Source organism: Taudactylus pleione, unplaced genomic scaffold (assembly GCF_031769625.1).
Source record: "Taudactylus pleione unplaced genomic scaffold, aTauple2 ptg000154l, whole genome shotgun sequence".
In the NCBI taxonomy this organism is placed as follows: Eukaryota; Metazoa; Chordata; class Amphibia; order Anura; family Myobatrachidae; genus Taudactylus; species Taudactylus pleione.
Genome location: NW_028284556.1, coordinates 2,220,657 through 2,248,202, shown reverse-complemented (window position 1 = coordinate 2,248,202; position 27,546 = coordinate 2,220,657). Strand labels below are relative to the sequence as shown.

General features: G+C 42.9%; 1 protein-coding gene across 2 annotated transcripts in view; it reads right to left on the bottom strand.

Annotated features, from left to right (window-relative positions):
- Positions 1–27,546, bottom strand: part of SIPA1L2 (signal induced proliferation associated 1 like 2) — a 249,628-nt gene that overhangs the window by 185,406 nt on the left and 36,676 nt on the right. For both annotated transcript variants that reach the window (XM_088474334.1, XM_088474335.1), the window contains exons 3-6: positions 24,898–25,086; positions 15,779–15,953; positions 12,788–12,891; positions 1,991–2,148 (exon numbers count right to left, since the gene is read on the bottom strand). In XM_088474334.1, coding sequence (XP_088330460.1) covers positions 1,991–2,148; positions 12,788–12,891; positions 15,779–15,953; positions 24,898–25,086 — 626 coding nt within the window. The remainder of the gene's footprint in view (positions 1–1,990; positions 2,149–12,787; positions 12,892–15,778; positions 15,954–24,897; positions 25,087–27,546) is intronic.

Genomic DNA, 27,546 nt, shown 5'->3' with positions numbered 1-27,546 from the left:
AAATTACAGACTATACACACAAGTTTTTAAATAATTTTTATACTTATGCTTCTATTTTCTAGTTAGTTAAAAATTAGCTATAGTGTTATATCACCACCAATTCCTAGGAGAAACTTTTCTCCAAATAACCACAACTATAACATACCTCAGGGATGTAACCTATTCACAAAACAGGCATATTTAACTTCTTATATTGTGATGGGCTTGCTAATAGAAAAACTAGAAGAGGAGAAGAGAAAGTATTAGTACCCCAGAGAATGGAGAGGGCTGATAATAACAACCTTGGTACACCAAGGGCACTATGAACCTTATTACAAGTGCAATAAGTATTGGTTTTGCATAATTGGTCCAATTAGTGCATTGGACTGCACCATGGTATTATCAGTGCATACCAAAGGCCATGCCTGCTTTTACATGTGCCAAGATTTACTCATCTCTACATGATCCTAAGTACACTTCTAGTTTTTGAAAGGGTGGAAAAATATAAAGAGACATACTGTGCAAAAATCACACAAAATGTCAACCATCCTTTACTCCAATGCTACTTCCTAAAAGACTACTTGATTTAGTCTTCTATGCCAGCTCAGAGTAGCTGCAAAAATCAATTACTTCCACACAGCAAGGTAGAACAATAATAGAATGACCTCTATTCACTAAGCTTACTGGTTTTTAAGGTATTCATTATTCACCAAATAGGAGAAAGGAATATTAGATATTGTAAAGGTTTATAAATACAGTGGTGTACCATGAAAAGTATAGTTTTTGTTATCATCAATGTTTATGAAGATGAACAGAGCCTAAATATACAGTATGGCAAGCTACAACACATCAGCCCATCCTTGAAAAACAATAAAAAATAAAGACCCCCAGCAGGTTGAAATGCGCTGGTGCAGGTGATTGTGCTTCAAGAAGGCTTCACCCTTTGTCCCAGAAGGTTCATGCTTGGTGATTGCTGTTTTCCGAGTTCCAAAGACTTTGTTCACAAGCCTACCTACCATCTCCTTCTAGTAGGGGTTCCTAGCCTTTCCAAATGTTGGGGTTTTATAATCTGTACTTTAATGTGTTTGTTGTTTTATTCCCTGTTTCGCCATGTTGAGGGATCTTCCACCAGCCATGAATAAAACAACAAAGATGGACGTAGCTGTATGACTGTTCATGGCCAGAGAAGTTACGGATTTGGTGTTTGGATGCAGGAGACAAATTCATTCACTGCATTATTACTACAATGTGGGTATAAATAATTAAGCTATATGGAATATGCAGAAAGTGATTAGTAATATAGTGTGTGTCCAGCATCTACATTTTTTCCTACCCCCTTCACTTACCAGTCACTGCAGCCTGCCCCTTGATTCTGAACCCTACAGTATCAGAGCTGTTAGTTAATTATTATATAGATTTGTTTAGGGGGAGTACTAGGAAGGGTTGCATGATGCTCAGTGTGTAAGTTTTGATTAATAAGACTTGGTGGTAGGCGCACGCTATGCATGTTAGGTGTTTGAATGTGCGCTCAACAAAGTGATGGCATAATTCTTATCAGTAGTCGATTTTATGTTCTAGATTATTCTTATTATCTTTTTTCTTTTCATCTTTACTATTGTACTTTTTGGGATGTCCTCGCTTTTTCTTCTCTGTATGTGACTTGTGCATCCCTGTGTGCCTTTTTTCTTTATTCTTCATATTTTTGGATGAGGCTACTGTGGTGATGTTATTATTGGATTATTTTCAGGAGTGTCTTTGTTTTCATCATGAGGTGGTGTGTAATGAGTAAATATGGGAAATAACAGAAGTATTTGGAGGCTTTAGATGTGTGTTATGGAAGTAACATCACGGACACTGGTGGGAGGGGCCCACACCACCTGTTATTAAATGCCACCATGATTACATACATTTCATCAGCAGTCGATTCTATATGCTAAAATATATAAAGTATGCTTGATTTATATTCAGAAACACTGATTTTAGTGACAATTAATCTGTGAATCTTTCTTACCTGTAGCATACATTTTCTGTGCATGGATTGTGAACTTTAACAATAATAAATGCATGTTGAAAATGGGATCGAATAGTTCTTGGAGTAAATGAAAGTGCTCCAGGTTCTTGGAAGACGATTGTTACAATATCATTACCTATGTGCCTTTTCCTAAGTAGCTGTATAAAATGAATAAAAAAAAATAAATCAGTTAGCATATTCGTATCATATACACAAGCATTACAAGTGGTAAATCATTCCATTACTATTTCTTCATATAATCTTTGTTAAAAGTATGGATAGTAAAAAATTACTTCAAAGGAAATTACCAGAATTTACTTGTCATCCACTATTGCGAAAAATAGAAATCTGACATTATTGTTACTGTTGACAGACAAGGTTCAAAGGAAAATTTCGATAAAACCTTTAAAATTTTTTAACATTTTGCATATTTTTTTGTTTTCAGGGTATAAATAGAGAGAAAAAGTATTAAATAATTATAACAAAACAATGTATAGTACACATATTACCATTTACATTTGCCAATCTGACTAGATAACAGGAGCCAGCCATAGTCAATATGTGCTGCTGGGGGTCTCTTTTGCTGATGTTTCAAGCTGTACCCCATTCATCCCCCATCATGACACTACACCTGTCACCAGGTGCTGTGTAGCTGGGTACACATCCAGTATGTGCAGGATAAGCAGAAGATCACTGTAGCGAACAGGCCCTCGAAAAATATGATATTCTCAAAATGCATATTATGGGAAAGTCTATTCTGTATGATGTATAATGTTCTGTCATTTTATATTTTATGTTCGCGAATGTAGCAATGTATATTATCCATGTCCTGTACTGTACTGTACTGTACTGTAAGTCACTGTAAATCAATCTATTTGTTTATGTACTTTGTAAGGTGCTGCGGAACACTTGTGGCACCATATAAATAAATTATAATAATAATATTTTGTATAAACATGGTGTGTCAGTTGCTATTCTGTGTGCATGTCAGGAAGGATTGTGATTAGCAAAAGGGGATACGTTTAATAAGCCGGCGGACAGGATCCCATACTGCCAGCGACGATATCCCGAAGGGGATCAGGATCCCGACCCCCACCATCCTGAAGGTAAGAAGATGGGTAAGTAATGAAACTTAGCCTGGGGATGGGGGGGCTAGGTTTAGGCACCCCTGGGGGGAGATTAGGGTTAGGCTACGGGGAGGGGGGGTTAGGTTTAGGGTGTTGAAAGGGGGGGTTAGGCACCCCTGGGGGGAGATTAGGGTTAGGCTACGTGGAGGGGAGGTTAGGTTTAGGGTGTGGGAAGGGGGTGGTTAGGCACCACTGGGGGGAGGTTAGGGTTAGGCACCCCCCTGGGAGGGTTAGGTTTAGGGTGCGGGAAGGGGGGGTCAGGCACCACCGGGGGGTGGTTAGGCACCCCCCTGGGAGGGCTAGGTTTAGGGTGCAGGAAGGGAGGTTAGGCACCACAGTTTGGAGTTTAGGGTTAGGCACCCCCTGGGAGATTAGGGTTAGGCACCACCAAGGGAGAGTTAGGGCTATGCGATGGGGAAATGGGGAGGGTTAGGGTACTTACCGCCCCTGTCGGGATTTCAGCCGCCGTCATATCATACCCAACCCTAGTAAAAGGTAGTTGTAAATTGTAATCTAGTGGATGGCTCTCAGATAACAAAAATAATGAATATCCCTCATGTGTGGAGAACTAGCCCTCTTCCTTTTATGACCCCTGGAGTCAGAGTGTCCTGGATTGTAAATCCTAAAACCAGACCTATTTTTAAAGCAAGGTCCATTACTCCAGATACAAAGAATCCTGTATACATCTGAGTTGTGTTATAGAAGCTGAGCTAACGACTGTTATGTTTACTTTGTCCCAGGAAGGTGGAAGTTGAAGAGGGAGTTATGTAGTTAGTTTGGCCATGTTACCCTGTATTGGAAAGACATTCTTTTTTTGGAATAGTGGGTGACCTAAAACTTGGATGGCCAAACACTGAGAATCTTAATATGACCATACAGATCCCATGATACAGAAAACAAAATATCTCGGTGTCTACATTGAGTCTATATGTTCTCTCACTAGGGGCCCTCTAGTGATCTCAAACCCTGTTGACTTGATGGGGAGAACCTGTTTAAGTAGGAACAAAGAATTAAAGATCTATAAAAAGAAATGCCATCCAGCATTCAATGTTCATATCCGGGGAGCATCCTTTTGGGGTTGAGATGCACCTGAAGATAACTTTGTGAGCTCCTGCACGCAGATATTTATATATTACTTGTAAGTTCCTATTCTTAGATTCTTCCCTTTAATTTTATCTTTTGAAATGATTTGCATATATAATCTGTGTGTCATTTTTATTAATATTTTTTGTAACTAAGCCTTGAAATTTTTTTGGGGATTAAACACATTTAATCTAACAAACTTCTCCTTGATTCTTATTGAACTTGCAAGCCTGTGAGGCCAATGCTACATACCTGTGTGTAACTGAAGGTGATTTATTAATAATTTGTTCGGAGATGGCAAGACTACACAAAAAAAACTTGCATGGTGGCTGTAGAATCGTGTATTTTGGTAAGTGAAATAGGTGCGCTGGCGTCATGACCAGCTGATCCAGATTGCTGTATATGTGAGTTAGCCCAGGATCGTGACAATCACGATTAACAACAGAATAATGGCCCTCATTCAGAGCCGGACGCTCTGAGCAGAGCGCTCGCTCTGAATGAGGGCCGTCCTCCATAAAAATGTAGCGTCCTCCTGGACGCTCGTATAGCTGTGGGTCACCACCCACAGCACATACGAGCGTGCAGGATGATGGTCGCGATGGTCTTGACCATCGCGACCATCGCCAGTGCGACCAGAAGCCTGTGGTCGGGTTTTTCGACCACAAGCCCTGGAGTGATTTTGGCTCTATCAGAGCCAAAATCACTCCCACTGACATCACTAGTGATGTCAGTGGGGCCGGCTTCTGACGGTAGGCGTTCCCTTGGGAACGCCTCCGTCTGGCAGGCACGCCCACCAAAGGGGGCGTGCTGTCAATCAACATCGACAGCACGCCCCCTTTGATCAGACACAACGAGCGAAGGAAAGTCCTTCGCTCATCGCGTCTGGCGCATGCGCACGACGGAGCTCCCTCCGTCGTGCGCATCCGCAGTGCACACCATCGACCCACTTGCGAGCGGACAGCCGCTTGCGAGTGGGTCTGAATGAGGCCCAATGTTCATAAATTAGTCAAATGTAACTTAAAAAGGTGACCAATACCAAACACATAGTTCTGTATGCAACAATTGAGAGAAGAAAGAAAAGAGGTAACAATAACTGAAGAAAAGCAGATCATTCTGCCAACTTTGCCATGCTCCAGGGAGGGAACTTGGCTGGAGATGATTTTAATTTTGTGAATATTTAAAAGCTATTCTTGGGGCCTGCTGTTTCAAGTTGCAACATATTATTATCAGTGGTTATGTTAAAAATGATGTGATAACCAGTCGTGCAAAATTGGCATATACCTCTGCCAAATAAAGGGTTAAAGAATAAGTAAACCAAATCATTCCTTCCATTCATAATAGAGACGCCCCTGCCCCCTCACTCAGTGACTGCGGTGAGGTTAATGGCTGGGGAGGCACACATGGAGATGGGTCACAGTGCTGGGAGCCTGCCTCACCCCCTACTCACTGTAACTCTCCCATCACTACACTAAGCTTCAGTGTCCTTTAATTCTCCTACCTGCATCACAGTAAATTCTCTTGCTGCTGCTGACAGCTCTGATCTCTAAACACTGCAGTGCACTTCCTGGTCACATGACACATCCAAGTTGTTCATCAGTGCTCAACAGGGACTGGCTGGCAACTTTTAGCCTGGGGGGCAAATGCATGCAGGCGGCCCTGGCAGAGGAGTAGCGTGTAGCCAGGGTGCCCGAAGAACGTGCGTGCTACAGCGCCCCCCTCAAATGTTTCAGGGAGGAGGCGGGTCCTTATGGGATTAATGTAAGGTAAAAATAAAGATTAGGGGCAGCCCCGTCGTAGTGCCCATATGCAGTGCCCCCGTGTGCCACAGGAGAGAACACCCTTATGCAGGCCTCCAGTAGTGCCCCCAGTAGTGATCCCCCACTATGCAGTGCCCCTAGTGCCCCCAGTAGTAAGCCCCTTATATAGTGCCCCCAGTAGTGGTCCCCCCTGTGCAGTGCCCCTTGTGCCCCCAGTAGTAAGCCCCTTATATAGTGCCCCCAATAGTGGTACCCCCTATGCAGTGCCCCTTATATAGTGCCCCCAGTAGCAGTCCACCCCCCATGCAGTGCCCCCAATAGTGGTAACCCTTATGCAATGCCCCTTAAATAGTGGCCCCAGTTGTAGTCTCCCCCCTATGCAGTACCCCCAGTATTGCCCTTTATATAGAGCCCCCAGCAGTGGTCCCTCGATGCAGTGCCCCCAGTGGTAGTCCCCTCCCCCTATGTAGTGCCCCTAGTAGTAGTTCCCTCCCCCCTATGCAGTGCCCCTAGTAGTAGTCCCCTCCCCTTGTAGTGCCCCTAGTAGTAGTCCCCCCCTTGTAGTGCCCCTAGTAGTAGTCCCCCCCTTGTAGTGCCCCCAGTAGTAGTAGTCCCCCCTTTGTAGTGCCCCCAGTAGTAGTAGTCCCCACTTTGTAGTGCCCCCAGTAGTAGTAGTCCCCCCCCTTTGTAGTGCCCGCAGTAGTAGTAGTCCCCCCTTTGTAGTGCCCCCAGTAGTAGCCCCCCCTTGTAGTGCCCCCAGTTGTAATAGTCCCCCCTTGTAGTTCCCCCAGTAGTAGTAGTCCCCCCCTTGTAGTGCCCCCATTAGTAGTAGTCCCCCCCTTGTAGTGCCCCCAGTAGTAATCCCCCCCCCTGGTAGTGCCCCCATAGTAATCCCCCCTGGTAGTGCCCCCAGTAGTCCCCCCCCCAGTAGAGAGAGACTTAATTTAAAAAAAAAATCACTTACCTGAAACTCCCGCTCCTGGTCCCGCCGCTAACAGCTCCTCCGGCCGCTTTGCATGGGAGAGACGTCATTACTCATGACGTCTCTCCCATTACCCACTGCGGGAGCCAGAAGATGGCTCCCGCAGTGGGAGCAGCAGCAGCCGATGAGAGTCTGACAGACTCTCAGCGGCTGCTGATTACAGGAAACACACAGCTGCCGGCTCCGGCGGCTGTGTGTTTGTGCCGTGTAGCGCTGACCGAACTCCGTCCGGTCAGCGTTACACACGCGGTGCAGTCTGTGTCCCAGTGACACAGACTGCCCGTGGCCCGTATGACGCTGCGGCCTGGGGGGCACATGGCACCCTGCCCCCCGGCCCAGCCTGCCACTGGTGCTCAAGGCACGCCCCCATACTCAGAGGTATGCGTCTATTAGCTCTCTTTCTGTGCAGCTTACTGCCCGTGGTGTGTCTAACTATACAGAAGCGAGGCTGAGCTGTTGCTGCCTCATCTCTTGTCTCCTGTAGTCCAATAGAGCTCCACAAAGCTGGTGAGTGTTAACTACTGTATAAAAATGATTACAATAAACAAAGAAGATATTTATAAGTTATAAATATCGTCTTTGTATTATTGTAATTATTTTTATATTAAATCTCAGGAATATGACAGGGAAAGCTCTGCCTCCCCTGACTGCACTACCCTGCCCTCGCTTCTCTTTCTATAAGGCTTTAATGAGAAGCCCTGTTGGGCTAACACATTACACCATAGCAAGGTGCAAGGAGAGTCTATCTTTGGTTCCTGACGGGATGTAATTACCATCTGATGGGATGTAGTTACCATCCCAGCAGTCGAAATGCCGACACTCAGAATATCGGCGCCGGAATCCCAACAGCAGTCAGAATTCCGGTGCCAGAATTCCAACTACTGGCATCCCGAAGGTAAGTATTAGGGTGAGCTTTAGGGTTAGGCACTAGGAGAAGGGTTAGGGTTAGGCTTTGGGGGGTGGATGGTTAGGCTGTGGGGGGGGGGGGAGGAGGGTATAGAATTAGGTTGAATGGGGGAGGGTTAGGGGTTAGAATATTTACCTAGTTTGGTCGGGATGCTGCTGTCAGTATTCTGACCGTCGGCACCCCGTCTGCCGGGATCCCGTAACCCAACCCCCGCTGACCTGTTTGGAATGGCTGGTTTTAATAGAAGAAGGGATTTAGTGGGAAGGGATGTAGAAATTGCATGACTTTTCTGATCTTGCATCATTATTACAGGTTGAGTCTCCCATATCCAAAATGCTTGGGACCAGGGGTATTTTGGATAACGGAATATTCCGTATTTTGGAATATTTGCATAAAATAATGAAATATCTTGGGAATGGGACCCAAATCTACACACAGAATGCATTTATGTGTTATATACATCTTATACACATAGCCTGAAGGTCATTTTTTACTATATTTTTAATAATTTTGTGCATCAAAAAAAGTGTGTGTAAATACATGAAATTCATTTATGTTTCATATACACCTAATAAACACAGCCTGAAGGTTATTTTATACACTATTTTTAATAATTTGTGCTTTAAACAAAGTTTGTGTACATTAAACCATCAGAAAACAAAGGTTTCACTTTCTCAGTCATCCTAAAAATATTCCGTATTTCTGAATATTCCGTATTTCGGAATATTTGGATATGGGAGACTCAACCTGTATTATCATTTATTTATATGGTGCCACAAGTGTTCCGCAGCGCCTTACAAAGAAAATAAATAGAAAGGTGACTTACAGTACAATACAATATAATGCAGGACAAAGACATGGATAATACACATTGCTACATTGGTGACCATAACACCCAAATAAGCAACAGAGCATAAGCAACCAAGTTGCCCTACTGGGGAGTAAGAGGTAGATGAAAATAAAGTAAGGAGAAGCACAAGAGGGTACAGGGCCCTGCTCGCAAGAGCTTACATTCTAAAGGACAGCATATAAGGACAGCAACACTCTTCGCTGACCAGTTGAAAATTGGGACATTGTAGTTATGGTATAATAATGTTACTCCTGCAGGATTTCTCATCATGCAGAATATGTATAAAGGAGTTTGTGAAAAAAAAAAAAACATTTTGGATTTACTGGTTATTTAAACACTACTACTATACATTTTAATGAAATGGTATGGATTAGTTGTAAATATTATGTTTATTTGCCTTCTAAACAAACAGACAACTAGGAGATATTTCTGCAGGTTATTGTTTGCGGTTGTTGTATGCTGCCTTGTGACACTGCTGTTCTATTTATTTCCTTTAGTCCACAGGCACTTGGTAATGATATATGAAGCATATCTATATTCAGCAATGTCCCCATGCTAATTATTTTCTGTTACAGTTCCTGCTGTCATGCTTTACACCACACAGTCAAGACCCTGCCATTCTCTAATGGATATTAACAATGCCCTTATTAGTTGTTATCACACTATAATACCCTCCATGTGAGTGTGTTATATTTTCTTTATTGAACATTTCATTTTACATTTTTAGCCAAAAATCTGCATCTGTGTTTTGTTTTCCAATATGCCATCCTTGTGTTTGTTGTAGAGATTGTTAACTATAGGGTCTATTTATAAGACACATAACTATTTATAAACGATATGCTGTATAATGATAAAGACTGCATTGAACTTAGAGAGAAATGTAAATTGACAGAAAAAAGGGACCTATTCATCAACATTAAAATAAAGTTTTTAAGGACATTTTCCTTAAATAACGTTATTTTAGTATTCATGAAGATACTTAGCACAGGAGATAACACTGATATGTCCTTACTAAGTCCCCCTGCGTTAATTTCCGCACTCCCCATACATTAGTAAACTTTTTTTTTTTCATTTTTCTACAGTTCCACAAAAAGCATATAACAGCCATTTCACACACTGTAAGAACCCCAAATACTTTTATTAGGGCCACTAATACACTTTTATATTGATTTCCTATATCAATAGCCTTTTTTATAGGGCACAGACAGATTTCCCCAAATTCAGTACTAGTTTTCCGGGAAATGCTGCTTTTATAATAGGATAGTGCAAAAAACTGAAGTGTACATAGACAAAAGACGCAAAAAAATTGCACAAAAACATCCTAAGTGTGCGACAACTTAATGACATTCAGTTTTCGCATTATCGTGTCTAATTGAATTCCCCCCCCAAATTTGTTTTTAGGAGCCCTAATATTCTTAAATTATAATACAAGCATATCAGCAGGTATTCCACATTTATAAGTTGTATGTACTTGAGGTTGATGAATAAAATATGGCTAAAGAGAAGGTGATATCATGTCAGATAACTGATGTTATGTGTTTAAGATTTGTTCTGCCCATTTTATTAGTTAATCCCTTTGTCTTCCTTGATATGTTCTTATGAGTGGGCATTTAACTAACTTCTTAATGAATAATTCTAAAGTGTCAGATTTTCAGAAAGATGGATAGAGGAAACCATAATGTGACTGCTTGGGTAATGGGACAACCTTACCACCAGAACTTGTAAACATTTCTTCAAAGCAAATTTAATACAGGGGAATTTTAATGTAGTTAGTGAGATTGAATCACTTAACATTGTTCAGAAAAAATTCTCAAACATACAGTAATTTATGAAGTTTCAACCAATTTAGGTATGTTGTGAAAGAGGGTCAGGGTTATATTAAACATTTTGATTTATTTGATAGGGAAGTTTTTTAAGACATTTATAGGGGTATTCAATATGGGAGCGAAAACTCAGTTTTTGCATTAATATCGCACCTATGACGTCATTATCGCAGGTTTTAGTTTTACACCGTATTCAATTCAAAGACTTTTCGCAGGTTCGAAAAGTCTTTGATGAAAAACGGGGATAACTTTTCACCATTGAATAGGTGTCGAAAAAAAGTGCAGAATTGGGGTTTAGGAGTGCAGGCTTAAAAAAAATAGCCTGCACCCCTGGGAATGACATTTAAAAAAGAACTGTGTCAAAAAAAGTTTTAAAAAAAAATAGGGACACCCCAAAAAATGAATAAAAAAATTGGGGTGAAAAAAAAAAATGGGAAAAAATTGTTTAACAATAGGGAAATAGGTTCAGGGCTATTCTGCAAGTATGCGGCAGGTGTTTTCTAGAATAGAATTATAGCGGCAGGTGGACAATTGCAGAATTTGGAAAAACTTACTTTAGGGACATCAAAATATGCAAGTACCCATTTTCATGTACCCCAAATTTGATGGAACCACTTAAAAAAACGAAAAAAATAACCTAAGTGCTCTTCTGCAACACTTCTTCAATGTCGGGAAAAAACACCTGCTGCGGCTATTTAAATCCCCGACTTTCATTTAAAGGCTAAAACGGGGGTACCCATAGTGATCCCCCATGTTTTTACAACCTTAGGGGGGTCCAATTTTTTAAGGAAAAGTTCGTAACTTTACGCAAATCCCACTTCGCAGGCTCCCGTTTTCGTTAGTTTCATATTGAATACGGTGATAAGCGGGCGCGCGCCCGATACTTTAACGCAGGTAAAAGCTCCGATATGAAACGTAAACTTCGACAGCGAAGTTTACGTTTCATATTGAATACCCCTCTTAGGGCTTATAATAATTTTTCTCATCATTTTAGTGGGTTAATATTTTTTTTATCATTGAGTGGCATGCAGTACTAGGCTTTGGGCACGGTGCTCCTTTATTTAAAAAAATACACACATGTGTCTGGTATGTAGTACATGCAATTTCAAATAAACCAACATGGAGTAACTACATTTACTATTATACTACAAACATGTAATGTAGTCTCAGTCCAGGCTTTATATAAATATCCACTTAGAAAATATGCAGAAAAAGAGGTAAATGGGAACATTGCTGGTCCATAAGACTTGCTGTTGTCACACTTACACTTTGACAAACAGGGATTTAACATAGACAAGTTTTTAGCCTTACGAGTATGTACCGTTTCTTGACATTGGTGACAGTCAGCAACTATAGAACTAGGATTCAGTACACAAAATTTGACAAATAACCTTTATTAGCACAGATTGCCATCTTGGTCTCCATGGGTGACCGTCCTCAAGGTTGGTTGGCTACATTGCTATTTTACAATGTGAAACTTGTTCTGCTACAATAGTCCCATGAATGTGTGATGTTTAGTGAGATGATGTGCCTCTAAGGGAAGTTTCTTGATAGACATTTCTGACTTTTAGGGCATTCACCCCCACTCACCAAATACAAATAACAATTAATATTTATAATCAGCAATTGTTAAGTCTAAAAAAATTACTATTAGATTCTGTGTAAATTTGAACTTTATTGACTGTTATGTCAAAACATTAACAAGACATATTACAAATATAAGATTTGGAGCTTCAGTGGAGAGCATTGGATATATTGAATCATGCAGCAATGTAAACTGCATAGTAATCTAGTATAACAACTCTAGGTAATGTGAGGGGAGTGGAAACAGAGACGTATCTACAGTATAATTTGTTCAGTGCACACGGACCTATGGGCAGGGGGAGGTCGCCACACCACACGCCCTGCACCGAGAACAGACACAGTGCAACGTGTCACGTAGCAGCCATTATCATCTGTCGGTAGCATCATCTTTCCAGGAAAATTTTAGGAAAGATGGTGCCGACACAGGAGATAGCAAAGAGTTTGTCACTGGTCCTGAATCCATACTAAACATGTGCCATAATTCTGAATACATTGCTGGAAAGGTGGCGACGCCAGTAAAAGGCATGCAGGTGGTGGGGGCACGGGCTGCTCTTAAAGTGCCTCTGGGTGGAAAATCCCTTCAAATCCTGTAAATCAGATATAACATTCTTCATTCAGTAATTACAGTGAAGTGTTTTGTCCAATAGAAGTACAAATACCACAAAATGAGAAAACACATCATACCTGCTGCCTGTTATTGGGCATATATGGAAGCATGGTTGAGACATGAAACATAAGCTCGTAATCTTTATAAGTGGTATAAAGGGAATGAGTTCCTGTAGAATCAGCTGTAGAAAAAGCAAAATGAAGCATTGTTTATGTGTGTTGGAAGCTATAGATATGATGTACTAATTAATAAATACAATACTTCACTATTCATATTCACGTACATGAAAGTGATATTTGAATTTATTTTTCTTTTAAAATGACACCTTCTCCATTGGCCATACTGCCATGTAGTAGAAATTACAAACCTGCTTGCTTTATTATAAAATGTTATTCCTGATTTATTAGTATTTGTGTATTTTTTTCTAACTTAGTGCTAATTAAATGAGAGGTAAGAAATGTCTACGTTGCTTGCTTTTAGTGTCCGTCACTGAAGCTTATTTCAGCGTACTATTATTTATATATGTTCACATTGATACAGCTTTACCTTCTTTTTCATATTATTGTATTATTTATGAAACCCTCAATGTACATTGCTATGTAACATGTTGGTGCTTTATAAATAAGGATTCATAACAATAATCCTTCACGAAAGGGAACAACAGGCACTAACATCAATTTAATAATATATATATAAAATATGTTCAGGATTTTAAAAAAAATTTAATAAAACATATTTTATTAAAATACGAGAGGATACAGTATGTCTAATGGAACAACAAAATACAGATTTATTAGTTTCATGCCTATACAGCCATGGCCAAAACTTTTGAGAATGACACAAGTATTGGTTTTCACAAAGTCTGCTGCTTCAGTTTTTATGATGACAAGTTGCATTTACTCCAGAATGTCATGAAGATTGATCAGATGAATTGCAATTAATTGCAAAGTCCCTCTTTGCCATGATAATGAACTTAATCCCCAAAACAATATTTCTACTGCATTTCAGCCCTGCCACAAAGGACCAGCTGACATCATGTCAGTGATTCTCTCATTAACACAGATGAGAGTGTTGACGAGGACAAGGCTGAAGATCACTCTGTCATGCTGATTGACTTAGAATAACAGACTGTAAGCTTTAAAAGGAGGGTGGAGCTTGACATCATTGTTCTTCCTCTGTTAACCATGGTTACCTGCAAGGAAACACGTGCAGTCATCATTGCTTTGCACAAAAAAGGGCTTCACAGGCAACGATATTGCTGCTAGTAAGATTGCACCTAAATCAACCATTTATCAGATCATCAAGAACTTCAACGAGAGAGGTTCAACAGTTGTGAAGAAGGCTTCAAGGCCCCCAAGAACGTGCAGCAAGTGCCTGGGACGTCTCTTAAAGTTGATTCAGCTGCAGGATCGGGGCACCACCAGTGCAGAGTTTGCTCAGGAATGGCACCAGACAGTTGTGACTGCATTTTCAGGCGAAGACTTTTGAAGGATGGTCTGGTGTCAAGAAGGGCAGCAAAGAAGCCACTTCTCTCCAGGAAGAACATCTGGGACAGACTGATATTCTGCAAAAGGTACAGGGATTGGACATCTGAGGACTGGGGTAAAGTTATTTCTCTGATGAATCCCCTTTCAGTTTGTTTGGGGCATCTGGAAAAAGGTGAGTGCTACCATCAGTCCTGAGACCATTCATGTGTGGGGTTGCTTCTCAGCCAAGGAAGTGGACTCACTCACAATTTTACCTAAAACAACATAGCCATGAATAAAGAATGGTACCAAAACATCCTCCAAGAGCAACTTCTCCCAACCATCCAAGAACAGTTTGGTGATGAACAATACCTTTTTCAGCATGATGGAGCACCTTGCCATAAGGCAAAAGTGATAACTGAGTGGCTCCGGGAACAAAACATCAACATTTTGGGTCCATGGCAAGGAGAACTTGTGGTCAATCTCAAGAGGCGGGTGGACAACAAAATCCCACAAATGTTGACAAACTCCAAGCATTGATTAGGCAAGAATGTGCGGCCATCAGTCAGTATGTGGCCCAGAAGTTGTTTGACAGCACGTCAGGGCGAATTGCAGAGGTCTTGAAATAGAAGGATCAACACTACAAATATTGACTATTTGCATAAACTTAATGTAATTGTCAATAAAAGCCTTTGACACTTATGAAATGCTTCTAATTTTAATTCAGTATACCATAGTAACATCTGACAAAAAGGTCTAAAAACACTGAAGCATCAAATTTTGTGAAAACCAATACTTGTGTCATTCTCAAAACTTTTGGCCATGGCTGTATGTGGACACATTTACAGAGTTTCCCATTGCAGCAAATTTTTAATTTTTAACAGAAAACACAAATATGTTGGTCATTTAGACACAACCTTTTCCTATCATAGGGCCTGATTCTGAGCCGAGGCAAATGCCATTGCAGCAGTGATCTCTCACGGATCGCAATTGTGAAAATATGCTAATGATCCCACCCGCCGTCTAGTGCTTAGAAACTCAAACTGAAAGCATCTCATATCCGCTGCTCACTCATAAAACCTGGAAACATCAAAAGCAGATCAGGCAGCCACCATCAGTCTTCTGAGTAAGTCTAAGCTATCACAGACATAGCGGTTCTCCCGACACACAGAGAGCTCTCCTACTGAGATTAGGAATGAATGGCTAATTTATGGATGCCCAGGAAACAAAGTTTAAATGGTCCCGACACACCTGCGTTTTTCAAACCAACCCCCGTCACCTCCTGCAAACGCTGACTACCTGTCACTCATTTTTCATGTAAATCCTCTGTGTGCGCATATTCGCAATTCACTCGCTGCCCTGTGCAGTGTGGCTTACACACATGCGCAATGGCTAACAGTCACTCAATCTGAGTAAATATTGGTATTTGAGTCCAGATCGGAATCAGGCCCATACTTGTTTACTGTTAATACACAGTACAGGTACTTTACAACCCTGTTCATCAAGCAACATCAATGAATAAGAAACAGATTCAGACAATTTTGAATGAAATAGTATACTGTTTCCATTTCTCTTTAAAGAAAATTGCAACACAACACTTACTTTTATTATCTAACTGTGCCCTGTATTTGTTAAATCCCTTTAATCGCATTCTCTGACCCAAAAGATCAAGAAACTCCTCAAAAGCAGGACCTGCAGTCTCATTATTGTACATTTCTTCCTCCGTGCTTTGCCCTGCTTTGCAGTATAAGATGCCAACCTTGTGCTGGAAACTCAGCTGAAATGAGAAGAAGTGATTTTCAGATTGTGGAATGGGTTTGTATAGGTAGAAAAGCACATACATTTACTTTATGGAACTTTAATTACAACACTGGATCATATGTCAGCTGTCTCATTTCCATCAATAAGTATTGAGATTAGCAATAATAATTTCCTTTAATAAGACAAGTTAAGCATTTCATAACATTTGTGAGGAAGTGTGAAATGTTAGTATCTGCATCCTAAAAACAAAGGACCTCATTCAGAGGCGGTTGCAAGAAGTGAGCGCTCTCTCTGAATGAGGGCGAGTGCTTCTTTTTTTTTGGTGCGGCCTTCTGGTCGCAAGCTAAACTGTGGGTTACCACCCACAGCTTAGCTAGCGACCAGGGTGATGGTCGTGATGGTGATCACCATCGCGACCATCGGGGCTTGCGACCAGACCCTAAGGGAGCTTTCTGCTCCGATTAAGCAGGAAGCTCCCCACTGAGGACCTGATTCAGAGCCGGACGCTCTGACCAGAGCGCTCGCTCTGAATCAGGGCCCTCCTACATGAAAATGGAGCGTCCTCCTGGACGCTCGCATAGCTGTGGGTGACCACCCACAGCTTATGCGAGCGTCCATTATGATGGTCGCGATGGTCAAGACCATCGCGACCATCGGGTTTGCGACGGAGACCCTGCGGTAGGGTCTCCCTGCCGCAAGCCCTGGAGTGATTTTGGCTCTATCAGAGCCAAAATCACTCCCACTGACATCACTAGTGATGTCACTAGTGATGTCAGTGGGTCCGGCTTCAGACGGTAGGCGTTCCCATGGGAACGCCTCCGTCTGGCAGCCACGCCCCCAGTACGCCCACCAAAGGGGGCGTGCTGTCAATCAACATCGACAGCACGCCCCCTTTGGTGCGAGACCGGGAGCGACGGCTACCCCGTCGCTAGCCGGGTCTCGCGCATGCGCACGACAAAGCTCCCTCCGTCGTGCGCATGCACAGTGGGGTAACATCGACCCGCTTGCGAGCGTCCTGCGCTCGCGAGCGGGTCTGAATGACCCCCTGATATCACTGATGATGTCAGTGCGGCCGCCCACAAAACGGTAGGAACGCCTCCGTTTTGGAAACCACCCCCCCGGCCCGCCTACAAAAAGGGGCGAGCTGTCGATCAACATCGACAGCTCGCCCCTTTTGTAGCGAGCTCCGGAGCGAGAGAGTTTCTCTCTCACTCTGGGGCTTGGCACGCGCAGTGCAGCCGCTGCGTGTGCGCAGGGCTACCCATCGACCCAGTTGCGAGCACATCGGTTCTTGTGACCGGGTCTGAATGACCCCCAAAGTTATTAGCTGGTTTGTCATGCCACAAAGCCACCCCTCTCCCTCTCTCTCTTCTTTCCAAGGATCAATCCTTGTTTGGATCCCAAATCAACCTGTAAATCTTCTTTCTAACCTGCCCCACTTTTGCCCCTAACTCAATTGACATGTATGGACCTGAAAAGATAAATTACTTCCCTGGTTCAAATAACTGGTTATCTGGCTCTGTATGTATATAAAACTAGACAAATTCTATTTTATGCAATGAATCTTTAGGCAAATGGATCATTGGGAAGCATGCAACAAACACTTAATGACACGTATTCTCTGTATTTTCAGAACAGCAGTGTTTTTATATTATGACATTAGCAGGGTATTGCGTATGTCCCAAAGTTAAGGTGGGTACATATCAGACGACCCATGATGCGACCAGTGTCGAAAATGGAGCTTGAAGGGGCCCACCAGGGGAATACAATGGTAGGGGCCCATGCTTTGGGGTGTGTTCAGTTACCACAGGGGATGAGTTCAGCCCCCACAGAGGCTTGGACAGACATTAGAGACCATGTAACTGACCCTCTAATTGAGTAACAATATATAATTCAAGTGCACAGTCTGGAACCTGTCATTAGAGCAAGTGGTGGGGCCCACAGAAAGTGGGGTCCACCGGATATTTTCCCTGTACCGCAGTGTGCCAGTCCAACTCCGGATGCGACGGATGACCCAGCCGACAGCAGATGCGACGGACAACATATAGTGCGTTCCGTACATACCACATGATCTGGTGAATGACCTGACGTTATGTCATTCACTTGCCGCATCCAAATGCATGTGGTCATCCCTCTAATTGACAAATTTAGCAGCAGGTACTGCAGATCTATCAATGCAATGAACGACCCCGCGGGAGCACGCAAAGGCTGACAAAGTGGGTACACATTTACCGATGGGCACGATATGTCAGCCCGATTCGCCGGATCAGGTGACATATCGTCTAATGTGTACCCACCTTAAGGGGTAAATTTACTAAAGGTCGATTTGCAGCACGATTTGAGGAGTGATTTAACACTTCTCAAATCGACTCAAATCGCATGCAGTGAAAACCTTTTTTTCACTGCATCTACTATGAGTCGATTTGTTTTGCGATTTGCAAAACAAATTCGATTTGAGTCGGTTTTGAAGAGTGATTTGCTGTTCGATTTGGCAAGTTCATGTCCAAATCGAACGGCAAATCACCCTTCAAAACGAACTGCAAATCCCCGAAACAACAAACTGCTTCATGCTTTCACTTTCAGCATGAGCAGTTCGTTGTCACACAGATACATGCAGACATCAGTGAGATGCCTGAATGTATCTGGTTGTAAAAAGTGTTGTAAAGAGTTAAAAAACAAACAAAAAAAACCCGTGAGGTCACCCCCCAACACACAACCAGCCCCGGACTTTGCCAACCCAGTTCTGGTTGACTAAGTACAGGGAAAAAATGACGTAGGGTCTCCCTGTAATTAGTACAACCAGCACTGGGCTATGGGAAGCAGAGCTGGTTCTGAATTTACAGGGACAAATTTGCTTAGGGTTCCCCTGTAAGATCCAGAACCAGCCCTGGACCCTTTCTAATGGGGGACTGATGCCACAGCCAGGGGAGCCCTATCACTGGGCCCCCCAGCCGCAGCATCAGCCCTGACCGTTAGTCAGCCCAGCCCAGGGATCAATGGGGAGTTGGAGACCCCTTCAAAAAAAGGGGTCTCCCTCTCCAGGGCACCCCTAGCCTGGGCTGATTGCCCGGGGCTATCCCCGCCACCCCTGGGCAGTGGGTGGCGGGTTGATTGTGTAGGTGTGGTGTAAAAATAGATATAAATAAACATTGTCTTTCCAGTAGAACTGCATGTCCCAGCAAGCCTCCCCCGCATGCTGGTACTTGGAGAACCACAAGTACCAACATGCGGGGCATTAAGTGCCCACTGGGACTTGTAGTTCACCTGTAAAGAAAGGTTGCAAGAAACACAAACACACTTTACAAAGTATAATTTTAATACATACATACATACACACACTCACACAATACTCACCTATCTTACCTTCAGTGGTCCCCTTCTCCAGTAGGCATCCATGGGTTAAAATAATAAAACGAGAAACCCGACCATCGCTTTAAGGAGTAATCAGTCTAACCAGAATGATTACTTCTTCCCGAATGAAGCGCACAGACGCGGCTTCATCCTTTGAAGCTCCGTGTCTATGCGTTCATTGGCTGAGAGGTTAGGCCCCCCTCTCAGCCAATGAACGGCTCCTCCATTTAGTAAATTTAGTAAAGTGTCTAGTATTACTAGAAACTAAAATAGGATAAATTACAGCTACCAATAGAAAATGCTGGCAGATTATTCTGGATTTCTTTCCTCAGCCCCTTAGAGAATGAATGCACTGATATGACATGCACCCACAACTAATCATTGCATGCTTAAGGCTAGAAAATTGGTGGTTTCACACTAAATAATATATGAAAGAGTGTTTGATGACAGTATTAAGAAGTCATGTGGAAAACTAATTACAAGCCCTTCATGAAAGATATAAAATTACAAATATGTTTTTTCTAATGTCATAATGATTTCACAAAAATGCATTAAGTTAATTTCTTCAGCTACCTAAGAGGTACGGTAGACAGGGCATTATATATCATATTTTAATCATGTTATAGCCATTAAATAGGAGGCATGCAGGGTATCACACATATTTTATACATGGCATTACTACAGTATGTTCACAATATGGATTAAATTCTCTTAAACTCTCTGTCCAAATTCAGTTAAATGAACGCTCCTTAATGTTAAAGGCAGCCACTGCCATGGGGTCACATGAGGTGGCAGTGAGGACACTTACTCAACAACAAGATTATAGGTTTAAACATAACATTAAAATATAAATGATTTAATGTAAGCCACATTTCTCATTGCATATCCTATAACTTGGAGAAGAGACATCAATCATTACTGGGCCTATTCTGTTAGAAACTCACAGAATTTATTGTAGTTTTAAATGGCAGCAACGTGTTATAGTTTCTATATATGGCAAGGGGCAATTTATACTCAAATTTGCAACATCTGTGGTTTGACCAGGGGTAATTTGATAAACTATGATGAATACAGTGAGTTTCTGGCACTCAAAATTGGCAAAATCAGTGGCAGAACGGGAAATTCCTGACATCATCAGTAATGATTTCATAAATGTGTTTTCTTAGCATCTGGAGCTGTTGCTCTAGAAACGTGTACTGAAGTGGAGATGGAGAATAGTGAAGGGGGATGGAAGGGATGATTATACGAGTTGGACAATTATGTGAACCAGCTACAGGAAGAGTTTGAAAAGCAACAGATGCAATTAGGGGTCACGTACAACCTGCAGCTGGAGGTTCTGCACAAGTTTATACGAGAACTCCAACCAATGGTAAACAAAGACGGCAGCCTACAGGAAATATTCCCATCATTTCCTATCCTGCATTTAGACAACTACTGAATTTGCATTAACTGATTGTGTGAAGTTTCCTGAGCAAACCAGCAAGGAGAAGGCACGTCTGCCTACAGTTCTTCCATTGTGCTGCATTTAATCCAGAGTATGAAATGTCCCAGGACTTCATGTGGGATGACAGATTGCACCAGAGGATGCACAGATTTAATATATAATCAATAAAATAAGCGTATGCAAGGACTGGTTTTTGAATGTACAATTTTGGGGCATGTTTATAATACAGGCCAAAAAAAATATTTTCTATTTCCATGATAAGAAAATGGGCCAGTAAAGGCCCCCCTGCATAATATACTATATATATATGCAGCATAACGGCGGCACTCTGGGCGACTTGTAAAGGATACACAGACCCGTATAGCTTAGTGTAGTAAGCTATATGGGTCTGTGTATCCTTTACAAGTCGCCCAGAGTGCCGCCGTTATGCTGCATGTTTATTTTCCTTCCAAGCCGGGAGAGGTAAAAGGAAGGCATCGGATGCAACTATTACAGATGAGCAAGGGAGTGCCGGCAATACAAAGCTATATATATATATACAGATGGGCCCTCATACATCTAGCCTCCTGGCACGTTAAATAGCCCTGCTAGTCACGCCATGCCGTGGCGTGACTCAGTAGTGCCGAGCATCTTTTCGTGCGTCTTTTTACCTTCACATGCGTCTCATTCGCAAAACGATGCAATAGCACAATCAGATTCTGCTGATTAAAATGATATGCAGCATGCCTATGATATCTGAATGAGTGTGGGTGTATCTGCATGCAAAATGTTACATTACAGTGTCAGCGGCTGTAACACTGTAACGTAGTGTTTAGCATGCAGATACACCTGCAGACGCACAGAGAACATAGGCATACTGCATGTCATTTTAATCAGAAGCTACTTGTGCTACCTAATCGCATCGCTGTGTGAATAAGACGCATTTGAAGGTAAAAAGATAAACGAAAAGACGCATGACGCTACTGAGTCACACTGAGCTCCCGGGTTATGTGTGGCGCGACAAGTAGGATAGATGTATGTGGGCACATCCAGGGGCGTTTCTAGAGAGGAGGGGGCCCGTGTGCAGTCTCCGACATGGGTCCTCTCCTCTCCGCCAGCGCCGGAGTTATAGACTCTGGGCACTAGAGTGTGCCCAGAGTCTATAGTGTATACACAGGTCACCGGGAAAATGGCCGCTGCGACCATTTTCCCTGTACCGCGCATGCGCAAATGATGGGAAAATGGCCGCCGCGGCCATTTTCCAGTCGTTTTACAGCGTCAAACCCCCGTGCTGACGTTTGGCTTCGGAGAGGTAAGTAATATTATGGGTGCAGGGTGTGCGGTGCGGGGCCCCCTGGACCCAGGGGCCCGTATTACCCGTACACCCTGCACCCATTATCAATGCGCCCCTGGGCACATCTGTATATATATATATATATATATATATATATACACTGCAGCTCCAAGCCCACCACGAAAATAGGCACACAGGATCCACTGCACGGCACTCAGTGTTGACAGGAAAAAAAAAAAAAATCTCCTGATGGGAACACTGTATGCACCGCACTGAATCCAACAACAATGCATTGCAGTATAAGGATCCAGAACCCAGACCATTCACCACCCCCTCATCAGGGGTCGAAAGCTCCGCCTCTGTCTTCCAAGCTTCGTCCTTGCCGCCCGAAGCTCCGCCACCCCCCAAAGCACAGTCCACAGTTGTCTCTCTCCCGGGTCACCAGAAGCTTTAGTCACTGGGTCATCTGCAGCCCCACCCATACACCCACCCAGCCGGAAGGAGAAAGCAGAATTTAGTGCAGCAAACTACCTTCCCACAGGTCAGTGTACTGTCTTACACCTATGTATGTACTGTATGTGTTTATAGTGTATTTGTATGTATATATGTGTGTGTTTGTATATGTATATGCATGCATGAATGTGTGTGTATGTACAGTATATATATTTGTATGCATATATATGCATGTGTGTATATACACACACACACACACAACGTGGATGGCACTCCAGGCTAATGACTGGAACAAAAAACACGCTTACTCCAGCGTTATTATGCCATCCACCTCTCCACTGTATATGCTGATACTAGGTAAAGGCACTGGACACTGTTGGAGAACTTTACATAGGAGTGCAAGGCACTTGTTATGCTGTATAAAGTGAAACACCATCTTTATGCCATCCAACGTTTAGGGCCTCTGCCCGTCATTGGGCTTCTGTATGTATTTTTATCCCTTTAGTTGGTTACTTCCTGAGTCTGCGCACCACACTGAAGCACAAACATCGAGTGCCTTACTGCATACTTTCGTCACTGCTCGGCTCCCTTCTGTCATACAGTAAGTTTCAGAAACATAAACCTTCCCCTACAAATGCTCTATAGAATAGTGAAAAATGCGTCATAATCCGTCCAGTAGTTTTCAAGATTATCCCTAACAAGGAGACACACGCCTACCCAGGACTTTATTTTACGCAATGTATAGATATACTGTGGATATCTTCAGGGCTGCCAAGAGAAATCCTGGGCCCCGATACAGTACGCTTCCCCCCCCATGGAGGGGGTGTGGTCACATCATGTTAGGGGCAGGGCTGCACACACATATATATGTGTGTGCAGCCCTGCCCCTAACATGATGTCTATTATATTATATGTATATAATATATATATATATATATATATATATATATATTATATACATATATCTAATATGCACTTGATGGACAGTCACAGACAGTGACTTTGAGACTCACACACAGCACAGCAGAGACAGTCAGTGGCGCGCTCAGGCTCTTCCCTTCAATGCAGTGCAGCCAGTCTCACCAATCACCCTTGTCTGCTGAGTGCTGCCTGCGCCACACAAACAACATGGATGCCAGCGCCGCGCCCACGGTCACCTCTTCTGTCTGCGATCCCTCAGGCCCCGTCCGCCGCTGGCGCACGTAGCCGGTCTACCTTCTGAAGTCATCATCTCGCGAGTGCTCCTCAGCGGTGCGGCTGCAGCCTGTAAGTAGTGACACACTGTCTGTGTACAGTGGGTGCAGCAGACAATGAGTGTGTCTGACTCATCGGCTGCTGTAACATACACACAGCTGCCGCTGGCGGCTGTGTGTATGTCACTGTGTAGTGTGGACTGCGCTAACTGCGCGGTCTGCACTACACTAGCGGAGGGGACACTAGCGGCGGGCGCAGACAGCGCACCACTGCTAGTGGGGGCCCCTCCGTGTGTGGGGGCCCAGGGACGACCGCCCCTGTCGCCCCCCCCTTAATCCGGCCCTGACCACATCACCAATATTTTGTCTGTAAATAGAATAAGAGGGAGTGGTTCACAAGCGCTGTTAGGACCAGTCATACAGCTTTTACCCTTTCACAAATTAAAAAAAAAAACTTTTTCTTGTTATAGCTTCACTATAAAGTGGTTGAAGGTAGGCGTATGTCCTTCATGGAGATAGCCACACATCCTGTGTAGACTATACCCACACACTAGGCATGACAACACATCACTAGTCACACCGCCACAGTGCTTGTCATACTCCCCTGCTTGGAGGCCCTTCATAAATTTCAGCTCCAGGCCCATGTGGACCTTAGGGGTCTATTTACTAAGCAGTGTTAGGAGATAGAGTGAAAAGTGATAAGAAAGTGATAAGGTGCCATCCAATCAGCTCCCAACTGCCATCTCACAGGCTGTGTTTGAAAATGACAGTTAGGAGCTGATTGGCTGGCACCTTATCACTTTTCACTCTGTCTCCTAACACTGCTTAGTAAATAGACCTGTTAATCTGGTACTGCAGTTGCTTCTACCTCTGATTGTGTCACAACTATACAAACATCCTCACTGTATCTGACCCTTCCCTCAAGATGCATACAGAGAAGCAAATATATTTGTGTGCACGTGATGTACAGATATGCAATAAAACAAATACATGTACGCCCAATTCTATATGAGCACCTAAATGAGGGCCATAGTTTTACTTTACACTGAGCCAACCTGCAGTTCTAATAGCTTTCCATGAATTTGTATATTTTTACAGAACTGTATAAAATAGATAATATTACCAGCAACTATTACCCTGCAAATCTGTCATTTTTTTCTTTAAAGATTAATATAACTTTTTTCCCCTTATGGTATACAAATCTATCATAGATAAAACAGATATATAAGTAGTTAAGTCTACATACCCCTTGTTCATCCAGCTTGAGCAACTGCTCTTGGACTTTGGGTGAGCTTATAGCTTGCCGAAGACACTGAACATTAAGGTCTGGTATCACATATTCAAGGATTTCTTTGTGAGGAAGGCCACGTGCTGACCCGTGTCTTGCTGTTGATGGTACAGCATCTTCTAAAACTGCCCCTCTTAGGGTTGTTAGCTGCAAAAATATTAACACATTGTAACTATAATACATTGTACGGTCAAAACAACATACATGAAGGTTTGTTCAACACAATATAATTATTATTATTTGTTTTAAGCTGGACCAAGGCTAATACATATTTCTGATATGGTTTGTGTAACTACTGTATACTTATGTCTTGCATGGTTCCTCACCCACAGTGCAACCTTAGTAGTGCGCCCATCATGGCTGCCTCACCTGGTACACTCGTGGATGGGATGAAAAATACATGGACCTGACTATTGTGGTGGGACCCTACTCCTAGCATCAGGACACTGCAACCACACCCATTTTGTGTAATTTCCTCTAGGTATAACCTATTCCACCCAGGGTAATCCTACGTAGTGCGCTCAAGACGGCTGACTCATTTGGTACCTTTTGTGGGTGGAATATATAACCCATGGAAGTTATTTTCCAAAATGTCTGCACCAACCCTGCAATATGCTTATTGTGCTATCTAGGTTTCTTGGTTGATTTTAATTATCTGTGTGATTTTCAATTTTTTGCAACACCAAATCCTTGTACAATGTACCATGTTTTCTGATGTCTTTAAAGCAACCTTGAGTACTAAGGGAGAAAAGCGCTATATAAATAAAATTATTATATGCGCCTTCCTCCTCGTCTACCCCATGTTTGTCTTACCTGTTTGTCTGCCCTTCGCCTTTAGAATGTAAGCTCTTATGAGCAGGGCCCTCTACCCTCTTGTGCTTCTCCTTACTTTACTTTCATCTACTTCTTGCATTGTATTGTATTGTACTGTAAGTCTTTGGTCACGTATTTGTTTATGTATTTTGTAAGGTGCTGCAGAACACTTGTGGCGACATATAAATAAATGATAATATTAATAATAATATACTAGCAAAGGCCATGGCAGGTGGACAGTTTCATGTACTTTTATAACTTGAACTCTACAAAGATAGTTATTTCATAATATGATGCATTTGTGCCAGGGCCGGCTCTAGGGGTATTCGACCAGTGCGGTCAAACAGGGGCGCCAGCCATAGAGGGCGCACCCCTCCCCAACATCCCGATTTCAGCGGGACACTACTGTCCTGCTGTTTCACCCATGTAGTCAATTTGCAAGTTGTTAAAGGGTAAACTCACCAGAGATTCAGTGAAGCAAAGAGAGTTTAAAAAAATAAAAACTCGACCAAACTCGATTGTTAGTAAATTTACCCCCAGAAGTGTACAAATGTGCAGCCATATAGGACTCCAATCTTGTCTCTTTATAGTGGGTGGGTCAGCAGGATCAGGCCACGGTTGGCTTTCTTAAGATATAGCTTTGTGGTGGGTATTTACAGATGATCATTATGCAGGAATATGTGATGATCATGAATATTTACTGTGTATGTAGCAAAGAGTAACACTTTGGACAAATGTAATGTATTTTTTTAATAAATTGATAGCACAGAATGATATCAGTGTAAAGCAGGTGTGCAGAAACCATGACCTGTGGGCCGCATGTGGATGGCCATCGACCATTGATGGTCTGTCAACGATAGTTCTGCCTTTGATGGCGGAGATCCGATGGTTCTCCACCTACAATGGCAGAGATTTACCAATGTATTTTGTGACCTGGTGCAGGGGGCACACAGATTAGCCCCCAAATGTGCAGCTATGTTCTGTACCCATTCCCTGATTGGCCCGCCGCTAGCTGTGTACCATAAGCAGGGATGTCCATCACTGGGTGAAACCACCAATTGTTTCCCGTTGATGGTTTCATGCCATCGATGCAAAGCACTGATATTACCATCGATGGAGACCACTGATGATTAACTCTTTGGTGGCGTAGCCTTATTATATGTGGCACACAAGAGGGATAGGAAAAATTAGAATAAAGTTTTAAAAACTGCCTGCCAGTGGATGGAGGGCCTGTTTCAGAGATGGACATAAACTGAACATAATGCAGATACTGGTGGACTTGAGCAACTATTTGCTACTGTGCAAAAAATACTGAAAACCTCTACAACGCATGCACTACCCCAAGTGTACGCACAAATGCGCTGCTATGTACGGGATTGCTGGCATTGGGAATGGAAAGGCAATACCATGGGTGTTCCTATATAGTGAGTGGGAGGTGGCCTGAAGTGTGCGCAAAGACAGTCCGTTTTAGGGGCATGTTATAGGAGTGTGTTGCAGCAAGTGTGTCCGAGGCCATGTTTAAATGGAGTTGACAAGGAGACACTACGTCTGCCATAAGGGTCGATGGTGCTTGCGATGGTGCGCCAATTATGGATTGTTCAGAACCGCCAGCAGAGTTGCACCATCCACAGGCATTGAAAGTGGGCGTCTCTGGGCTTGCAGTCTCCAGCACTCGCTAGTATACAAAGGGGAGGCTAAAACTAGCATTTGCATATTACCACCACTGCGACTACAAATAAAAGTTGCAGTCGCGGCTGCAATAGCGTGCATTTTTTATACAGGCTCGGGGTGTTC